This window comes from Suricata suricatta, chromosome 13 (genome assembly GCF_006229205.1).
Source record: "Suricata suricatta isolate VVHF042 chromosome 13, meerkat_22Aug2017_6uvM2_HiC, whole genome shotgun sequence".
NCBI classification, from domain to species: domain Eukaryota; kingdom Metazoa; phylum Chordata; class Mammalia; order Carnivora; family Herpestidae; genus Suricata; species Suricata suricatta.
Genome location: NC_043712.1, coordinates 79,846,315 through 79,866,653, shown reverse-complemented (window position 1 = coordinate 79,866,653; position 20,339 = coordinate 79,846,315). Strand labels below are relative to the sequence as shown.

At 44.3% G+C, this 20,339-nt stretch overlaps 1 protein-coding gene across 2 annotated transcripts in view; it reads left to right on the top strand.

Moving 5' to 3' along the window:
• Positions 1-20,339, top strand: part of PIP5K1B (phosphatidylinositol-4-phosphate 5-kinase type 1 beta) — a 305,766-nt gene that overhangs the window by 219,552 nt on the left and 65,875 nt on the right. For both annotated transcript variants that reach the window (XM_029921176.1, XM_029921175.1), the window contains exons 8-13: positions 2,891-3,102; positions 4,645-4,728; positions 4,850-4,898; positions 8,131-8,215; positions 13,467-13,622; positions 19,649-19,793. In XM_029921176.1, coding sequence (XP_029777036.1) covers positions 2,891-3,102; positions 4,645-4,728; positions 4,850-4,898; positions 8,131-8,215; positions 13,467-13,622; positions 19,649-19,793 — 731 coding nt within the window. The remainder of the gene's footprint in view (positions 1-2,890; positions 3,103-4,644; positions 4,729-4,849; positions 4,899-8,130; positions 8,216-13,466; positions 13,623-19,648; positions 19,794-20,339) is intronic.

Genomic DNA, 20,339 nt, shown 5'->3' with positions numbered 1-20,339 from the left:
CCCCCCCCCCCGACAACAGGGCTGTTCCCCCAAACGGACTGGAAAGCCACCACTTTACAGCCCCTCGACCAGAACTGTTCTCTCTGCCACCCTTTTCCTCTTGAACATTCAACCCAGAACTTTTAACAGGGGTCCAGAAGGGCCCTGGTAGGCAGGCGGAACACACAGTTGTATTTTTGTTGGCTCCCTGTGCATTTTTATTTTCAGAAGTGTGAGGTTAAGGGTGTTTACTTCAAGGTGACATCTGTCGGCTCTCACCCTAGTGTGATCAGTGAGTCACTATGCCGTGTAATCAGGGTGATGATTGCTAGCTATTAATTCAGCATTTTCTTGGTATCAGGAATTTTTCTAGGCACCTCATCTCCATTTCCACGTTGGATTTGTACAAAGCACCCCATACAGTGTATAATACTAATGTCACCATTTTCTAGAGAAGCACACAGGCACAGGGAGGCGATGTAAGCCACCGGAGTCATAGCGTCCATGCTCTTCATGTTTTATATCCTTACCCCGGGACGCGGGAGCTCTGACCCCTGTGAGTGGGAACACCGGTGTCTGCAGGCTGTGATCCCCACGTGGGGTTTGGGATGCTGTCCGAGTGAGCCCTGAAGGCCACCCTTTCAGCAGGGGTGACAACTCCAGAGGTCAGGGACCTTGTACACTGTGCTGTCCGTCAGAAGAAAGCATCTAGTGTCTGTTAGGGTTTCTCTTCAAGAGCCCGGGGCCTTGGCAGCCGTGGTGCAAAACTGTCTTGTTTTTGCACATGGCTCCATGCTGCTGTATGGACGTGGAAAGCACCGATAAACCTTCGTGGGGAACCGACCAAACGGTCTGGTGCTCAAACCCTGGGTCAGTGGTGAGGACCTCCTCCTGCCGCCCTTCCCTCCTCCTCCAGTCTTGGCTCCAGGTTCGGGAAGCTCGGTCCACATTGCCACCAGGCCACTCTCTGATCTCTTGGGTTAGAAAGTTCCACTGCCTAAACCTCTTAAATAATAAAGTTCTCCTCTCAGCTCTTGCCTGCTTCCTTTCTTGAAGTACTTGACTTAGTAAACCAAAAGGTGAATAAATTGATGCTCATGGCCGCCCTCTTTCATTCTTCCTCATTGATGGCAAACATGTATGAGAGCCAGGGATGGCCATATTTCTGGAAGGTCCCCTGTGTTATAGTTCACAAATCCCGCGCCATTTGGTATCCATAGAGTGGCAGCCACAAGTTATTTAAATCTCCAGCCTGACCCCTGTTTCCTGTGTCATAAATGTCTGATCAAAAAGCCCCAGGCCTGAGGGGGAATGAGAAATGCTGCTGTTCCGTCTCTGGTTAAACAATTCCTATAGACTCTGATCCTCAGAGGCGTTTCCTAACGAGGGCCCAGCGACAGATGATCCTGTTGGTTCCGAGACAACTGTTCTACCATGCGGGCTTGTTGTAATTTTGGGGCTTTTTTGATTTCCCGAGCAGCTTTGTGTGAGAAATGCCAGGCATTTAAAAATCTGTAGTCGAGGAGAATCCTGTACAAACCACGAGGAGAAGAACTTTATCATAGAAGAAAATGCCCCATTTTCATGCACTCCTGGATACTTTTCCTCCACCGAGGGAGCATCTTGAGCATCAAAGCCCCGCCTACACTGGGAAGCCATGTTGACTGCTTCTTCTCTTGACCTTACGTCCCACCATTTTCCTGTCAGAACATCTCTGCAATCTTTGTCTGGCAGCACCCTCTACTCTTTTTTTTAATTAATTTTTTAAATGCTTATTTATTTATTTATTTTGAGAGGGGGAGAGGGGGAATCCCAAGCAGCCTCTGAGCTGTCAGCATGGAGCCTGGTATGGGGCTCAGTCCCACAAACCATGAAGTCATGACCAGAGCTCAGATCAAGAGTCCGATGCTTAACCTACTGAGCCACCAGGTGCATTTAAGATCATAATTTTTAAAAACACTGGTACAGGGAGGAGCGCCTGGGTGGCTCAGTCAGTTCAGCTTCTGACTTTGGTTTGGATCATGACATCACAGTTCATGGGTTTGAGCCCCACATTGGGCTCTGTGGTAACAGCTCAGAGCATGGAGCCTGCTTCGGATTCTCTCTCTCTCTCTCTCTCTCTCTCTCTCTCTCTCTCTGTCTCTCTCTGCCCCTCCCCCACTCTTGCTTGCTCACGCACGTGCTTGCTCTCTCTCTCTCTCTCTCTCAGCAATAAATAAACATTAAAAAAAAAGTTTAAAAACACTTGTGTAGGGAACCTAATGGCAACTTTGAAAGACAGGCTTTCCAAAGGAGACCACCGAACTCCAGCAAGGTCAAGATTTGAAGAACAGATTCCAAACAAAAACACATTCCAGCTGAGTCTTCATGCTGAGCAGGATGCGCACTGATAGAGACCGTCAGTGGTCGCTTCTGTGCTCCTCGTGCTGAAGGGGGTGGCCGCCAGGGTTGGCTGCCCGGGTTCCTGTCCGGACAGCACCGCTCATAAAGTGTGTGATGTTGAGCAAATTACTTCCTCTCTCTCTCTGTCTCAGTTTGTTCATCTGTAAGATAGAGACAATAATAGCACCTAACTCACAGAGTTGTGAGGGTTGAATCCAAGGTGACCTACATCGCACCTGGCACGTGGGACGTTTTCAATAAATGTTATGAGTGAAACATTCATGGAGGGTTCAGAAAAGATGAGCTCCCTTTAAATTTGCATAAAAAATACCATGTTGGAGCCACTGTGATAATCCTTACTAAACTAGAGCTAATAAGAACCTCACGTGTTTTTACTTTGACGGTTCCTCTGTCAGCCGTCCCCAGAGAGGGACGCAGGCGCTGTGTGTCTCGGGCTCTCTGATGCTCTGCAGAGGAGACTCCCGAACCGTCTCCGTTGACCTGCCTCCTGGTTCTTGTTCTCACTCAGGTGCTGGAAAGCTTCAAAATCATGGACTACAGCCTTTTGCTGGGAATCCACATCTTCGACCATTCCCTCAAAGAGAAAGAAGAGGAGAACCCTCAGAATGTGCCTGATGCTAAGCGGTCTGGGACACAGAAGGTTCTCTATTCGACCGCGATGGAATCCATCCAGGGTCCAGGGAAATCTGGAGACGGGATCATCACTGAGAACCCGGACACGTACGTGGGGCCCCCTCCCCGCCCACCCTCCTGGTTGAGGCAGCCCACCTCAGTGGGTAATTACACGCAATCATGTCCCTTTCACGGTGGCTCTTTGAGAACAGATTCCTATCTGGTACAAAGATGGGGTCAGCAGCCTTCATTTCTGTTCTCTGCAGTATTATCGTTCTTTGCCCTGCGTGATTTCCTTTTTCAAATGGCTCCATTTTTTAACAAGGGCTGAAAATGTTTCTTACCCCCACTTACTACATATTCAAAACTTGCACCACAACGGGAGAATATACTTTGAATTTGAATAAACATGTATTGAAGCAAACCTGTGATGAGAATTACGCTCACAATTCAGAGCTTCTTACCCACATAAAAAGATTCTGCTGTTGGAGGTCCTGTCCTCTGGCAGATGTGGTCTCTTGCCTCAGCCAGATGTGATGGTAACTGCAGGATTCGTTTGCATATAGAAAGTGCGTATTGACTACCAGAAACAGTCACAGCCAAAGAAAATGATTGAAATGGTGTTGACTCTGTCACGCGTGTTGGCCAGCTGTGCAGGAGACGCAATGAGAGGCATCGTTTTCCTCGGCCATCAGGGACTGCTTTCTGGGAGCCTCCAACAATGGCTAAATCACAGGCCTGTTTCACTTTTATAAACACTAAACATATTAAACCTTTAAAAAACCCTTTTTTATGAATCTATCTAAATGTCCAATAATAAATTAAGCTAATTATTCTATATCAGTATCGTGAACTACTATAGAGCCATTAAAAGACACGTGAGCATTGAATACGAGGAAATGTACATCCTTTTGCAAATGAAAACTGCAAGTTGTAAAGCATGCTAACGTCAGTGCTTTTGTGGGCTAATAAGTACATTTTTACACACAACATTTACACTGGAAGGGTATACCAAATGCTAATAGAGCTCTTTGGCATCCTTGGAAGGGGCTCTTTTCTATATTTAAAAATTCAGAGAAAATTTATAAAAGTGTTGCATTTTTAAAAAGTAGTATTTTGGGGTGCCTGGGTGGCTCAGTCAGTTAGGCATCTGAACTTCAGGTCATGATCTCACAGTGTGTGGGTTCGAGCCCCGCATTAGGCTCCGTGCTGACAGCTCAGAGCCTGGAGCCTGCTTCAGATTCTGTGTCTCCCTCTCTGCCCCTCCTCTGCTCATGCTACCTCTCTCTCCCTCTCAAAAATAAACATTAAAAATAAAATAAAAAGGAGTATTTCAGAATACTTTGAGAATTCTTGCTTGTGGTTTTAAAATAGGAGGAATTGTGTGTTTGGATTCTTCCCATCCAGCTGTCCAGAGTTGACAGCTGTGGTCTTACTCTCCTGTGTGGGAAGTAAATCATTCTGGATTCCCAGGAAGACGTCACCCGAGGCAAAAAAAAAAAAAAAAAAAAAAAAAAAAAAAAAAAAAGATAAAAGGAGAGCAAGTCCAGAGTTCTTAAAGTTGTCCATTTTTATTTATACTCTATTAATGAGAAATTATTTTCACTTTCTAGTATATCAAAAATACTCTCTTTTTTGCTCTTTGAACAGAATGGGAGGCATTCCAGCTAAAAGCCATAAAGGAGAAAAACTACTTTTATTTATGGGCATTATTGACATTCTGCAATCATATAGGTAAGTAATTTGGGGGGGAACCTTTATTTATTTCAAAATAAATCAACAGAAGGCTCTGATATCCACCCAATGGGAATGGTTTTACATTCTCATTTTTATGTGTCTGTCTGTTCACATTTAGGTTAATGAAGAAGTTAGAACACTCCTGGAAGGCTCTGGTTTACGACGGGGTAAGTGACTCAGCGTGTTCCTTGTTCAACTGTATGTTTTTCTAAAGGTATGTGTAGGAAGTCACATCAGCAGACAAAACAATGTCACTTCTTTTTTTTTCTTAACATTAATTTCTGAAATGCAAAGACCGAGTATGGGTGGGGGGAGGGGCAGAGAGAGAGGAAAACGCAGAATATGAAGCAGATTCCAGGCTCTGAGCTGTCAGCACAGAGCCCCATGCGGGGCTTGAACCCACAAGCCGTGAGTTCATGACCTGAGCCAAAGTCTGACGCTCAACCGACTGAGCCACCCAGGTGCCCCAAAATGATGTCTTATTTCTCCGTGACATCTCAGGGACCCTCTTATGAGAGGATGCTGGGAAAGGGGGGAAGGAGACTGTTTGCAGAGGCCCTGGGAACAGCAGGAGGACGATCGAAATGCGATTCTCGGTTCTCACCAGAGCGAGCTGTGAAGTGGTCAGAGCCTGACTTTGGGGGGACGCCACCCTAGATGTGAATCCTGCGTTCCCCCCTTTTTTTACCGTGTGAGCCAGGCACATTGCTTGTTATTTGGCCTCCCTCGGCCTGGTTTCTCATCAGAACCAGAGACATAGTAATAGCACCTAGCACCTGCCTCACAGGCTGCTCCAAGGATTAAATAAAATAATACACTTTAATGTTAAACACAATGCCTAACACAATAAAGACGTAAGAAGTAAAAACTTACATACACGTTGTCATGGATGTATGCATGACTGAGACTGAACCGTGTGAGGATTTGTTAGACCCAGAATCGCTGTTCCCCCCGCCTTCCTCCTCCCCACTCAGTACACATACGTGTTCCTATCTAGATGTTACAGTCCCAGTTTTCGCTGCTGACAAACCACTTACTAGTCTCAACCTCCCTCAGTTAATAACCTGACCAAAGAGTATATTGGTCAAAGGTTTGCTCACACATTTTTCAGAGATGTTCCCAGATGCTTTCTTTTGAAAGAAGGTAAATTAGAGATATTATTCTTTTCCTTTATTGGAAGAGAACACCGACTTCCTCAGTTCTGTGGAAGACTGGAAATAACCTCTCAGCGTGAAAGACCTGCATTTTGTCCCCAGCCTGAGGAATGGGCTTTGTCAGAATGCGCTTGGAAGCAACAGGTTCACGAGTTTGCTTCTAAGAAGTCAGTGTAGGCTGAGTATTCAAATCAGAGATTCCTTCTCTTTAAAGGCCAAGATGGTGGACTAATTTTTTTTTCCCTGCCAGGTGACAAAATTAGAGACTGTATAATGCCTGTTTCAAAATATTTATTTTGGGGAGAGCCCAGTTGGGGGAGGGGCACAAACAGGGGGACCGAGGATTCTAAGTGGGCTCAGGTCGACAGGCTGACAGGATCGAGCCCGCCAGACATGGGGCTCAAGCTCACAGACTGCGAGATCATGACTTGAGCCAAAGTCAGATGTTCCTCCGAGCCCCCGACGTGTCCCAAGACTGCATAATGCCTTCAGCATGGAAAGGGAAACAGTAAACACCCTCCCTTTCTGTTTTCTAAAACCGCTATAATTCCCTTTTACCAGACTAGGATTTCTGATCTGAATGGTTTCATTCTCAACTGGTCAGATGCTTCTAAGAGGCCCCTACTTTGTCTCATTAAAATATATCTTCCATTTTTCGTGGTTTTTTTTTAAGAGAATCTCTGTGTTGATTATATATTTGGGGAATTGGAAACAGTAAATAGGACTCGTTTTTGTTTGTTTGCGAATGTGCCTTTTAAACAATGTGTCTTCATACCAAAGAGAGCCACAGCCCACCTTTTTTTGGAAAGCAAGGTCTGAGTCTTAATCATCTTGCACCATATGATATTTCTCAATATTTTATGTACTTGTTGCAAAAATGTGTCCGCTTCAGACAGAAGCTACCAGAATAGTGGGGAAATACATGTCAAACTAGTAGGAAATTCCCACCACATCTGCAATATCACAGAGTCTAAAGGACTTTGGCCAAAGAGGTCCTTCATAACATGCTATTTACAGAGTTACCTTATGCCTCATCTAATACCCCATTTCACAGATGAAAAAAAAAAATGGCGGCACCCAGACCCTGCCTTTATCCTGGCTCACACAGCTTCTTTTTTTTTTTTAATTTTTTTAATGTTTTATTTTATTTTTGAGAGAGAGAGAGACAGCGTGAGCAGGGGAGGGTCAGAGAGAGAGGGAGACACAGAATCCGAAGACAGGCTCTAAGCTCTGAGCTAGCTGTCAGCACAGAGCCTGATGCGGGGCTCGAACCCACAAACTGTGAAATCATGACCTGAGCCGAAGCCGAACGCTTAACCGACTGAGCCACCCAGGTGCCCCTCACACAGCTTCTTAAAGGGAAAACTAACCCCAGAATCAGGTCTCCAGACCCCTGGCCCCATGTGGGGTTTTCCTTCCAAACCTAGAGTGGACACATTACATAATCTAAACTTAAATTTTTAGAACATTTTTAAATTAGAATCCACAGACTTAGAATCAAAATGGAACATTAATTTATTTCTGGAAATGTATATCTTGGAGAGTAAATACAGAATCAGCTTCTTGATCCATCTCCCTTCCTGGATTTGTAATAAAATGTCCCTTCAGTCCTGAAGACTCCTGCCCAGCATGAGATAATTGAGTTAAGAGTTTAATTCAATTCAATTCTGTCTAATTAGTAGATAATTCGGCATAACGGAGGTCATCAGTCAGCCTTGTCCCCGAAGAATCCTCCCCGTGTTTTGCACCTTATGACTAGGAAATAAAACCAGTGCTCTTTTTTTTGTTTTTTTACCTAGATCTCATTTTTCCATTTATATCCCCAATTTTTGTCCCCGGCTGAAAGCATTATCCTTCATTTCAGATGACACTTGTGGCACCGGTTGCCTGTGTGTGGGGAAAAAAGGGTCTAATAGCCCACAAGGCACACAATGGAATCAGAATCTGCGTATGACATGTTTTGCTTCATAAAGCAAATAAGACATATATGCACGCTTTATGTATCTATATGAATTATTGTATACACTGTAGATATCCTACAGTCTTTGCTCAGGGCGTCTCTGCCACCTTCTGCAGCCTGACTCCTGGGCACTGTAGGTCACAGGGCACTGCTCTTCTCTGGCGCTCAACATCCACACCCCCTGGTTGAGGACGTTGGCTTCACAGAGAAGCAATTGCATAGATCGGTCTTCTAGCTTAAAATGAACTGCAGGCTAAACTTGTGGTAACCGATTTGTATTTTCAGGATACTGTTTCAGTTCATCGACCGAGCTTTTACGCGGACAGATTCCTAAAGTTTATGAATTCCAGAGTTTTCAAGAAAATTCAAGGTAAGATTCTTAGAATTTGTTTTTTGCTGTTAGCACTTACTTGTTGCTGACTTGCAAGATTTTAACTGGAAGGCTTTGACTAATTTATCTCCCCAAAGCTATGATGACTTAATAATTATGGATTTACCATTAATTTACTGATTCCATAATCATTAGAGTCTTGATCTGGTCGAAAAATTACCCTTCTCATGGTGAGCACTGAATAACGTATAGAATTGTCTAAACAATACGTACACACCTGAAACTAATGTAACATTACACGTCAATTATACTTCAGAATAATAATTTTAGGATAATAATAAAAATTATAATTTTTTAATTCTAAAAACTGAAAATATATATATAACTTCAAGATTGTTTCTCAGCTGTGAGTATTCTTAAGATCTGAAGGCACACTGTTTTTGTAGGTAGAAACTTGCCCTCCCCACTTTTATGCCCAAGAAAACAGTACCTGGTCTTCAAGTTTCTTCTTTCAAATCAGTTTTTTTAACCTTATTAAATCTTTCATCCCACCCCAAAATTGAGTCATACTGCCAGGATAATGTCTGCAAAATTGTATAATTCTTTCTGGAACTGTTAGTCACCATAAATGTTGAAATCTCACTAAAATTCTCTACACAGGTAATGTATCTAAAGCACTAAAACTTAGCTTCCTGAGAGGAATATAATATTACATTCGTGTGTTAAAATCATCTATTCTGAGCTTATTAAAACAATAATGCGTTCATTCAACCAACATGAGTACCTTTAATGTACCTACCATACATTAAGCATTAAATATATAGAAAGGTTGTTTTTAATTAATTAGTTCTTCCATCAGTAAGTTTTGGGTCAGGGGTTAGAATATATAACAGTTTGGGGCACGTGGGTGGCCCAGTAGCTTAAGTGTATGACTTTTGATTTCAGCTCAGGTCATGATTTTACGTCTCATGAGATGGAGCTCCACATTGGGCTCTGCGCATACAGCGCGGACCCTGCTTGGGATTCTCTCTCTCCTTCTCTCTCTCTCTCTCTACCCCTCCCCCCAAAATAAAACAAACTTTAAAAAAAGAACATGTTGCAGACTTATAACCTAACAAAGCAGTTGTTAATAGAGCTTTTGCATATACCACTGTAAGTATACAGAAATAAGACCAATTCTTCTACAAGAGAGCACCAAAGAGAGAATATTTAAAATAAGTCCAAAATATAAGCTAGCATTCATTAGGAAGAGAGGCAAGAAGGACATGTAAAGAAGTAGCATGAGGGGCACCTGGGTGGTTCAGTTGGTAAAACGTCCAACTTTAGCTCACACATCATGATCTCACAGTTTGTGGGTTCAAGCCCTACATCAGGCTCTGTGCTGACAACTCAGAGCCTGGACCTGCTTCCGATTCTGTGTCTCCCTCTCTCTCTGCCCCTCCCCTGATCACACTGTCTCTCTCTGTCTCTCAAAAATAAATAAATGTTTAAAATTTAAAAAAAAAATAAAGCAGTAGCATGTGCAAAGGCCCAGGGGAAGGAATGGAAGCAGTAGGTTCCAGGAGTGACAAATAGATGAGCTGAAAAGGAGTAAGATTTAGAGGCGGTAAGTGTAGGACTGAAATGGACACAGGACACCTATCATCAGACATTGTTTAGCCAGAAAACAATCCCAAGGGTTTTTTTTCTTTAAATATAATTTATTGTCAAGTTAGCTAACATACAGTGCCTACAGTGCGCTTTTGGCTTCAGGAGTAGATGCCTATGATTCATCACTTACATACAACACCCAGTGCTCTTCCCAGCAAGTCCCCTCCTCTGAGGCCCAAAAGAAAGTGACCAGCAACCCAAACTATCTTTTGCAGTTATCCAATCAGAAGGAGTCCTTGAGGGCTTTAATTTTTGCAAGATCCAATTTCTTATCCTAGCAACAAGTCTCAGATGCTTCCTTTAGCAAAGGTTCCCCATTTAGGTGCCATGTGGTCGTGGCCGGGACTTGTTCGTGGGTCTTCTCTGCCCCTCATTGTATGTGATGTCGATAATGAACAGAGAACTATTTCTCTTAGTCGCTCTTGGCCTTCCCGGGACTTGGGGACCGCAGGCACAGAAAGCTCTCTGCATGGCTTCCCCTGGTCTCCTTCCTTGCTGCCGCCCGCCTCCTTCTGATCCCCGCTGTTTCTCCATTTAGAAGATCTGCATGCACCTAAGAATAAACAATGCTCAAACCTTTTGGCTTCAGGGCCACTTTACACTCTTTACAATGATTAAAGACCCCAAAAAAGCATTTATGTATGTGGGCCTAGGTATATCAATAGTTAGCATATTAGAATTTTAAATTAAGGAAAGTTTTCAGTACTCATTAATTCTTACAAAGTAACAGTTTTAAAAAGTGCCTGTAAAAAAGGTCAGTTTCAACAAAAAGGTAAAAATTTTTCACATAAGAAATAATCACAAAGGGATGCCTGGGTGGCTTAGTTGGTTAAGCATCCGACTTCAACTCAGGGCATGATCTCACAGTTCATGAGTTCGAGCCCCGCGTTGGGCTCCCTACTGTCAGTTCATGCGCTTTCTCTCTCAAAAATAAATAAACATTAAAAAAATAATAATAGTAATAATTGTGAAAAGGAGTATTTTCTAAAACGAATAATTGAGTGAGAAAAGTGGCATTATCTTATATTTTTTTCAAATCCCCAATTCTGGCTTAAGAGAAGACGTTTAGGATTTCCTGTCAGCTTCTGAATTCAATCTGTGGAGAGATGTCCTGTGGCATCTAGAAAACTCATAAGCATGAGAAAGGCTAATTACATCTTCATATTATTATGAAAATAGGTTTTTTACAGTTATTTTTTAATTTAATCTTTTTTTTTTACATTTATTTTTGAGAGGCAGAGACAGAGCACAAATGGGGGAGGGGCAGAGAGAGAAGGAGACACAGAATCTGAAGCAGGCTCCAGGCTCCAAGCTGTTTGCACAGAGCCCCACAGAGGGCTCAAACCCTCAAACCATGAGATCATGACCTGAGCCAAAGTCAGATGCTCAACCGACTGAGCCACCTAGGTGCCCCTATTTATTTTTTTAAGTAATCTCTACACCCAATGTGGGGCTCAAACTCATGACCCCAGGATCAAGAAATCGCATGCTCCACCGACTGAGCCAGCCAGGAGCCCTGAAGATAGGTTTAACATTGCAGACCTTCTACAAGGGTCTCAGGGGCCTCTAGTAGTCCCTGAACCACAGTTGAGATCCTCTGACTTAAAAAGTTTTAAAATAGTGTGTTGGAAGACCAGAGTGAGCGTTTATAAAAGTCAACAGACAGATCCTTAAAGCGGAAGCCAGGGCCGGTACTCCCTTCATGTCTAGGTAGCACGTGCCGCCATTGTCTTCATAGCGTGAGGAGTTAAGGTAAATGTGACTTGTTTGGGCCACTTATATTCCATTAAAATCCATTTTGATCAGTTTCGTTGTTTTTGTTGTTGTTGTTTTTATAGTTTATTGTCAAGTTGGTTTCCGTATACCAGTCCGTGCTCATCCCAACAAGTGCCCTCCTCCATGCCCATCACCCATTTTCCCCTCTCCCCCATCAACTGTCAGTTTGTTCTCAGTATTTAAGAGTCTCTTAAGCGAACACTTTGATCAGGTTTTCAATGTTCAAAATTTCCTCCCCTCTAAGAAAACCCAGCTCTGGTTTTATCTCTTCCCTCCCTAATGACAACCAGGAAACAGAATGCTCAAGAGGAAATACCAGTTAAGACACCTTCAGAGAAATGAAAGACACCTTGGGTTTCATGCTTTCTAGTTCTGTGACCTTGGGCAGGTCACAACGTTTCAGCTCTCATTTTCTGGACCTATAAAAGGACTCTGACAACTGTTGTCTCTCTTGGACAACCGCAGATCCAGACTGTGATGTTGGTCTCCATACTCTAGGGCCCCCTACATAAGCTATTTATTATGATGATTGTATTATGATGATGATAAAGATTGCTCACAGGACACAGAAGTGGAGAGACTGGGGCGCCTGGGTGGCTCAGTTGAGCGTCCAACTTTGGCTCAGGTTATGATCTCACAGTTGGTGGGTTCAAGGCCTGTGTCAGGATGTGTGCTGACAGCTCAGAGCCTGGAGCCTGCTTCAGATTCTGTGTCTCCCTCTCTCTCTGCCCCTCCTCTGCTCATGATCTGTCTCTCTCTGTCTCTCAAAAATTAATATTTTTTTAAATTCTGCGAAAAAAGTGGAGAGATCGCCAACTATTCTTTCCCCATTTGTGTCCCAAAGTCCTTGTCCAGTTACATTCTTGCACACTGCCTATGGCCAGGCCCCAGTGAGCATAGCAGTCCAAGCTCTGAGCTTCCCAAGGCCAGACACAATTATCCCAATCCATCAGCTGTCCGGTTACCCCTGTGTGCAAACCTCCACAGGCGGAGAGACACTGCCAAAAACCGGTTCCGGGAAGGCTTAAACAAGCCGCAACTTCGCTCCCTCCCCTCGCCTCCAAGGAAATTCTCTAATAACGGTGTTATGCCAAGAAGAATTATTGCAGCGAGGAATGAGTAGAAATGGGGACAGTCTGGCTGCAGTAAAAGGGCTGCCAGCGACGGAGCAGAAGTAAAGGCACAGCCTTCGGCGAGTAGGACTGATGGGGAAGGCCGTTTGCCCTGCTTTAGGTTCCCAACACACTTCTGAAGTCGTAGAATGCTGTTTGGACAAAGGTCAGGAGCAAACCATACGTGTGACGTAGCCGTGACCTACAAAAGCCCCAGAGGGCAGGAAATCTCAGTGGAAAGTCACTTAAAAGAAAAAAGCAACCAGAAGTAACTTGACTAAATTTGGCTTCCTGAGTCTGAGATTAAACCTTGGCATGTTTAGAAATTCCCAGTCCCCAGTTAATAAAATCAGGGTCGTGAGAATTCTCCTCGCTTTACCATCTGCGTTTACCATCCCACCCAGCCGCCCTCCGGCACTAGGAAAACATTGCTTGGAGGCAGGAAAATCCTCCTTGAGCCACGACACATTTGAATTTCAGCTCGGGTAAGACTTAACTTCAGAATCTGGAGATGTGGTCCAGTTTGCATTTACTCGAGGCCCTTGTAATTGGAGTCATGTCCCTGTGGACAAAGAAGATTGCCCAGACACACACAGTTATGTCTCCCTTTCCTCATGTATGTAAAACAAAGTTTCTTGCAGCCTGCTCAAATAATAACTAATATGGTAATGGGTAAAATCCTAATTAAAAAATATTAATGTGCTTTTCCAGTAAGTATCTTTCTCTGTCACTCCTCTGTCCTTCCTGTCCAGCTTTGAAGTCCTCACCTTCTAAAAAACGGTGCAATTCCATCGCCGCCCTGAAGGCAACCTCCCAAGAGATCGTGTCCTCAATCAGCCAGGACTGGAAGGATGAGAAGCGGGACCTGCTGACGGAAGGGCAGAGCTTCAGCAGCCTGGACGAGGAAGGTAAAGACCAGCACCTTACAGAAGCCGGGGGCGGGGGGGGGGGGGGGGGGGGGGGGGGGGGGGGGGGGGGGGGGGGGGGGGGGGGGGGGGGGGGGGGGGTACCTCTGATTTAATTTATATGAGTGATGTGGACTCACAATAGAACAATTAGAACATTAGAGGGATGCCTGGGTGGTTCAGTCCATTAAGCATCTGACCGGCTCAGGTCATGATCTCACGGTTCTTGAGTTCGAGCCTCACATCAGGCTCTGGGCTGACAGCTCAGCGCCTGGAGCCTGCTTCAGATTCTGTGTCTCCCTCTCTCTCCCTGCCCCTCTCTCTTTATCCCTCCTTCTCTATCCTTCTCTCTCTCTCTCTCAAAAGTAAATAAACATTAAAAAAAATTTTTTTAAAGAATCTTAGAACATACCTGCTCTCAGAAACAAGGTCTAGGAGCACCTGCCTGACTCAGTACGTAGAACATGCCACTTTAAGCTCAAGGTCATGCGTTCAAGCCCCAATACTGGGCACAGAGTTTACTTAAATTCTATTCACTAATTTTCAAAAGGATTCTTATAATATGACACAGTTACTATAAAATTTTTAAACACATAATATAATATATGGCTTATGGTAAAAAAAAAAGTTGTAAATACACCAAGATATTCAGAAATAAGGACTCCCCCCACTACCTGGAGGTAACACATGTGGACATTTTTGTGTTTTTACTACTGGACTTTGTTCTGTGTGTGTGTAACACACACATTATATGCATATATGTACACACATACTTAGATACATATATACATAACAATGAATTACCAGTTTATTTAGGCCTTTAATGAATTTAATGAAGGTTTTAGAACTTTCCTCTTGTTTGTCATATATACCTACCTTTTGTTAGATTTATTCTCAGATGGAGAGAGATAAAGACATAGACCTGTATTTTCTGTCTTTTCAAATGGTATCTTTTGAAGGTTTGGGTTTTCTGGCTGTTTGTTGCTACTGTGTTAGACCTCACCTCTTTTTCCCTTTTTTCGTCACTTGCTAGCTGGAACTCCCGGTACAGTGATGAATAGAAGCGGTGATTGTGGGCAGCCTTGCCTTGTCCCGATTTTAAAGGGAAGGCTTCTCCCATTTCACTGTTGAGAAGGACGTTTGCTGTATTGACCACCCGTAATCAGGTCGAGGAAGTATCTTTTTATTGCTGGTTTGCTTTAAGTTTTTATCAGGAATGAGTGTTGAATTTTATCACATAATTTTCTCTATCTTCTTGAGTTGATCATTAGGTTTTTTCCTTTTCTAATCCTAGAAGAGGAAGTGACATTTTAGACTTTTTTAATCAGTATATTCTTTTGGGAATTGCAGAATTTCCTGAAAGTTTCTTCTACTTAGGTTAGCTCCCTAGGGGCTCCTGGGTGGCTTAGTTAAGCGTCCGGCTTTGGCTCAGGTCATGATCTCATGCTTCGTGGGTTCAAGCCCTGCATCAGGCTCTGTGCTGACAGCTCAGAGCCTGGAGCCTTCTTTGGATTCTGTGTTTCCCTCTCTGTCTCTGCCGCTTCCCTGCTCGCTTGCTCGCTCTCTCTTTCTCTCAAAAATAAACATTAAAAAAATTTTTTTAAAGATTCGCTCTCTTCTCCGGGCTTTCTTTCCCTCAGAGTCAGTACGGGCATTATTCCTGCCCCCTCCTGTCGCACTTACCCATGTGGCACCATGCTGGGTTTCTTCTTTATCGTCTTCCTAGAAACCAACTGAGACCCAGGTTTAGTGATTTCACCAGAAGAGTTACCGAAGTGCTCTTGCTCCTCTCTCTGGCTGGATGGCTGCTGTGTCTGGCAGGTGTGACTCGCTCTCCCCAAGCCCCTCTGCCCTGCACTGTCGCTGCCACACTGCCAGGCTTCTTGGAGCACATGGAACCCTAAAAGGTGCCTACAGTCTGGGAAATGGGATTAATGGATTTTTAAACACTATTAGTTCATCTTCTTTTAAATTTTTTTAGTATTTATTTTTGAGGGAGAAAGCATGTGTGTGTGAGCAGGGGACGGGCAGAGAGAGAGGGAGATGCAGAATCTGAAGCAGGCTCCAGGCTCCTAGCTGTCAGCACAGAGCCCGATGATGGGCTCGAACTCACGAACCGTGAGATCATGACCTGAGCTGAAGTCAGATGCTTAACCGACTGAGCCACCAGATGCCCCATAATCTTTCACATAGGACGCACCATATGACTTCTGAAGTTAAGACAGTGAGTCCCCTTGTTAATCTGCAGGGAGAAGAGGTATCATATATACACTGCCTACTGTCCAGAAAGTCTGGAAACGGAAGTATGGCACGTATTGTGCATTTTTTCAGATGCGTCTACTGTTTCATATTTAAATGAGTTTCTCCGGACAGTTGTCTGTACAAAGTTTTATGATGCTTAGGGGCTTCCGTTCTCACTGTGCACCAAATTTCCTCTGGTTTTTCATCGTCTCCTCTGCACCATTGCCACGTGTCTTGGTCGTGTTCCTTCTCTGTGGCCATGTAACAAATTACCAGGAAGTCAGCCGCCTCGTGGAACCCCCGGGCATTAGCTCACAGCTGTGGAAGTCAGAAGTGTGGAAAGGCTCGCAGGGGTTCTCTGGGCAGTTTCTCAGGGATCTAACGGCATCACCTGGGCTGCGTTCTCATCTGGCGGTGTTGGGGGGAAGACCCTCCACGGTCATCATGTTGGGAGGACTCACATCCTTGTTGTGAGACAGGACCCCGTGCCTTCCCGTCTGTTAGCAGCGGGCCATGCTCAGGCCCTCCAGACCATCCACGTTCCTGCCAGGCGGCCCCCTCCGTCTTCCAACAGAGAATTTCTTACAAGTGAATCCTTCTCTTGCTTCCAAACCCTGACCGCCAGACACAGATTTAAAAGGCTCAAGTGAGGGGGTGCCTAGGTGATTCAGTCAATTAAGCATCTGACTCTTGATTTCAGCTCAGGTCATGATCTCAGGGTATGTGAGATTGAGCCCCACATTCGGCTCTGTGCTGATAGTACAGAGCCTGCTTGGGATTCTCTCTGGGCCTCTCTAACCTTCCCCTGCTTGCACACTCTTTCACTCAAAATAAATAAGAAAAAAAGGGGGCTCAAGTGATTAGGCCAGGCCCACCTGGATAACATCCTGTGACTAAGTTGAAGTTGAGGGAATAGTAACGCTAATTACACCTGCATAATTCTTTTTGTCATGTAAGATACAGTAATTACAGAGCTAAATCACACTCGCTGATAGCACCCCCATGCAAAGGGAGATGGTTCAAGTCTACAGATCGCTGGGGATCCTTCTAGAATTCTGTCTACCATGTTCGCTTTTTAAAAAACTGAGGGATATAAGAGTTTGAGGAGGTCATTCTCTGTTTTAAAGAGCTGCTCCTAAAAGATCGGGAGTCACCTACCCAGTATCTGGCCCAAGTTCCTGGACAGATCATGTCACTATGTGTTATATCACTCAAATAACCTCTGGATGATGAAGTCAAGTTGGATACACCCCAAACTGGTGTCTTCAGGAGCCCTTTTCAGTCCAGCCCCATCTGCCTAATATTAAGTAGCAGTCCATTAAAATCTGACGGGAGGTTATTTTTCAGACCCACTTTTCAATGTTACTGAGAGTTCCAGTGTTTTCCTCTATATTTAATGAGAAGGTGGGATCAAGTATATTAAACGTCGCTAGTCGTTGTATTGCATTGAAGACCTAATTTTTGCATATTGAGTGCTTTGGGTACTTGGGTTTTTATACAATCTGCTACCATCTGTTACTCATCATGGTGATTCTTTATTTTGACCTGAATGGGAGGCACGGGTGCCCCATCTTACACATTTAAAAGTATGTCGGACTCCTGGTCCAGAGTCCAGACTTTCTGTACTTACCCCCTTTCCCTCCGTGCCTCACTTGATTCTTTCATCTACCTCCCTTCAAACCCCAAATCCAAATTCATCTACCCCCCCTTCAAACCCCAAATCCAAGACCTCACACTCATGCGATAGCACCTATGAGGACCGTGTTCCATTTGTGCACTTCCTGAAAATGCATAATTTTGAGCTTGTGCTCATAAAAGAAACGTAGAAACACCTTAAAGTTATGTTGTGTTTATCATCACCTGCCTTAGTTTAGCTTGGGGGAATGACTAAAAAGAATCTCTGGTATAGCGTGGTGACTCCAGTTAACAGTCTAATGTATATTCAAAAGTTGCTATGAGACTGGAGCCTAAAAATCCTCACTGCAAGGGAAAAAAGGTGTATTGTCCCTACGATATGGTGATGAACGTTCACTAGACCGTGCTGAGCATCTCACAATATGTATGTACATCAAGTCATCATGTTGGACTCCTAAAATTAATACACTGCTATATGTCAATTATATCTTCATAAAATTTTAAAAATAAAATGTTGGGGTGCCTGAGGGGCTCGCTTGGTTGAGCGTCTGACTCTCAATTTCAGCCCAGGTCTTGACTCCAGGGCCGTGACATCGAGCCCTGCGTCAGGCTCTGCACTAAGCATGGAGCCTGCTTAAGATATTCTCTCTCCCACTCTGCATCTCTGTCACTTGTTCTCTCTCTCTCTCTCTCTCTCTCTCTCAAAAAAAAAAAAGTGATAATAAAATATCTCCCCAGGTTAAAAAACACCAGTGTGAGCCTAGTTATAAAAGTTTAAGAACAGGATTTGTCCACAACTATTATGTCCACAGTGTTGTGGGGTTTCTTTAATGTTTATTTTTGAGAGAGAGAGAGAGAGAGAGAGAGAGAGAGAGAGCGAGCGAGCGAGAGCGAGAGCGTGAGCAAGCGGGGGAGGGGCAGACAGAGAGGGAGAGAGGGAGACACAGAATCCAAAGCAGACTCCAGGCTCTGAGCTATCAGCACAGAGCCCGATGCGGGGCTCGAACCCACAGACTGTGAGATCATGAACTGGGCTGGAGTTTGATACTTAAACAACTAAGCCACCCAGGCATCCCACACAGTGTTCTGTTTTTAAAGCAGTTCTGGGGGCACCTGGGTCGGTTGAGCGTCCAACTTCAGCTCAGGTCATAATCTCACAGTTCGTGGGTTCGAGCCCCGCATCGGACTCTGTGCTGACAGCTCAGAGCCTGGACCCTGCTTTAGATTCTGTGTCTCCCTCTCTCTCTGCCCCTCCCCTGCTCATGATCTGTCTCTCTCTGTCTCTCAAAAATAAATAAATGTTAAAAAAAAAAGAATTAAAAAAATAATAAAGCAGCTCTGTTCTGTGTGACTGACCCGTCATTAAAACACTGTCTCTAACAGACTGAGCAGTAAGGGATACAAATTTGTCCCACATTTAGGTTAGGATGATTAAAAATGATCTCTCAGTTAAAAAAAAAAAAGAAAGAAAGAAAGAAAGAATCCACACAGACACAGAGAGAGTGGGCATGGGTCAGTGTTCAACCTCGAATATTCTGCTTTCCTAAGTATTTTTGCAGGCACCTGCGTTTTCAAAATGAAATTGGAGTTTTCTCATTTTTAAAAAAAGGCAGCCTTGGCTCTCAAAACACAGTGCCAACAAGAGCCGTGGATGATGTTCAGAGATGCGTAGGGCACAGTGGGGGTTAAGAGATAGCTGGCTGTTGGTCTGGAAAGCATTTGCTTCCTGGCTGTTACAAAGTCTGAGATTAGAGCTAAACTGAGGAGGGTAGACACGTGCATGTCTCTGGGAGGGAAACCAGAGGCCTGTGTGTTTCTTCGTTTGCCAATCAGCCTGTTAATCTCTGTCGAATTATCTCCTTACGCTCCTCTGAGCTCTTTATGCCCTCTTTTGAAACAGTAAATCACTTTATTAGGTTTTCCAAAGAGCATTCATAATGTCATTTCCATAAGCCATTTCGTAAATTAATGCAATTCCCTTTCTGTTGAACCTGTTTGCAAGGAGCTCTCTTACGGGCCTGCCATAGTTCAGAAGAGCGAAGTGAATTCATAATTTAATTTGCAGCCTGACGTGGGAAATGAATGCTTTTGACTCGACTGCAGTGCGTTTGCTGCTGAGATTCATGAGTCCCCGTTCTGCTTTCCTCGCCCAGCCCTGGGATCCCGACACAGGCCGGACCTGGTGCCCAGCACCCCTTCGCTGTTCGAGGCGGCTTCCTTGGCAACCACTATTTCATCTTCTTCCTTGTACGCCAACGAGCACTGTCCACACGACAGGACTACGCTCTATTCAAACAGGTAAGACTTGGCGCGATGGCATCAGCCATCAGCCGCGGCGGTGCCACAGCCCCACGGGTGTCTTTCAGTGAGAACATGCTGTCCCTGACAACCAGGATGTGACCCTTACCTGCCTTGTAAGAGAGAGAAACAAAAACCATGCTTGAGTTTTACAGGACACACATCTGGGGGGAAACGCTCCTCGTCTGTCTTCACAGTTAAGCCTTATGTCCTGCAGACATTGCGTGCTTGTAAGAAGATGCTCTTTCACCACGTCACCATGTCACCATTTCTTATGAACGGACTTTTTAACAGGTGTTCTTGGTTCATGTTGCAGGTAGATGCAAAGATACGTAATTATTCTTTTTGTTTGAGTGACCGTAGTGACCGTGGCAGACGGAATAATGCCCCCAAAGGTACCCGCGTCCTAATCCCTGAAACCTGTGCCTTATATGTTGCCTTATGCAGGGACTTTGCCGATGAGTTTAAGTTAAAGATCCCGAGGTTGGAAGAGTATCTTGAATTATTGACAATGTCGCAATGAAATCACAGGGTCTTTTTTTTTTT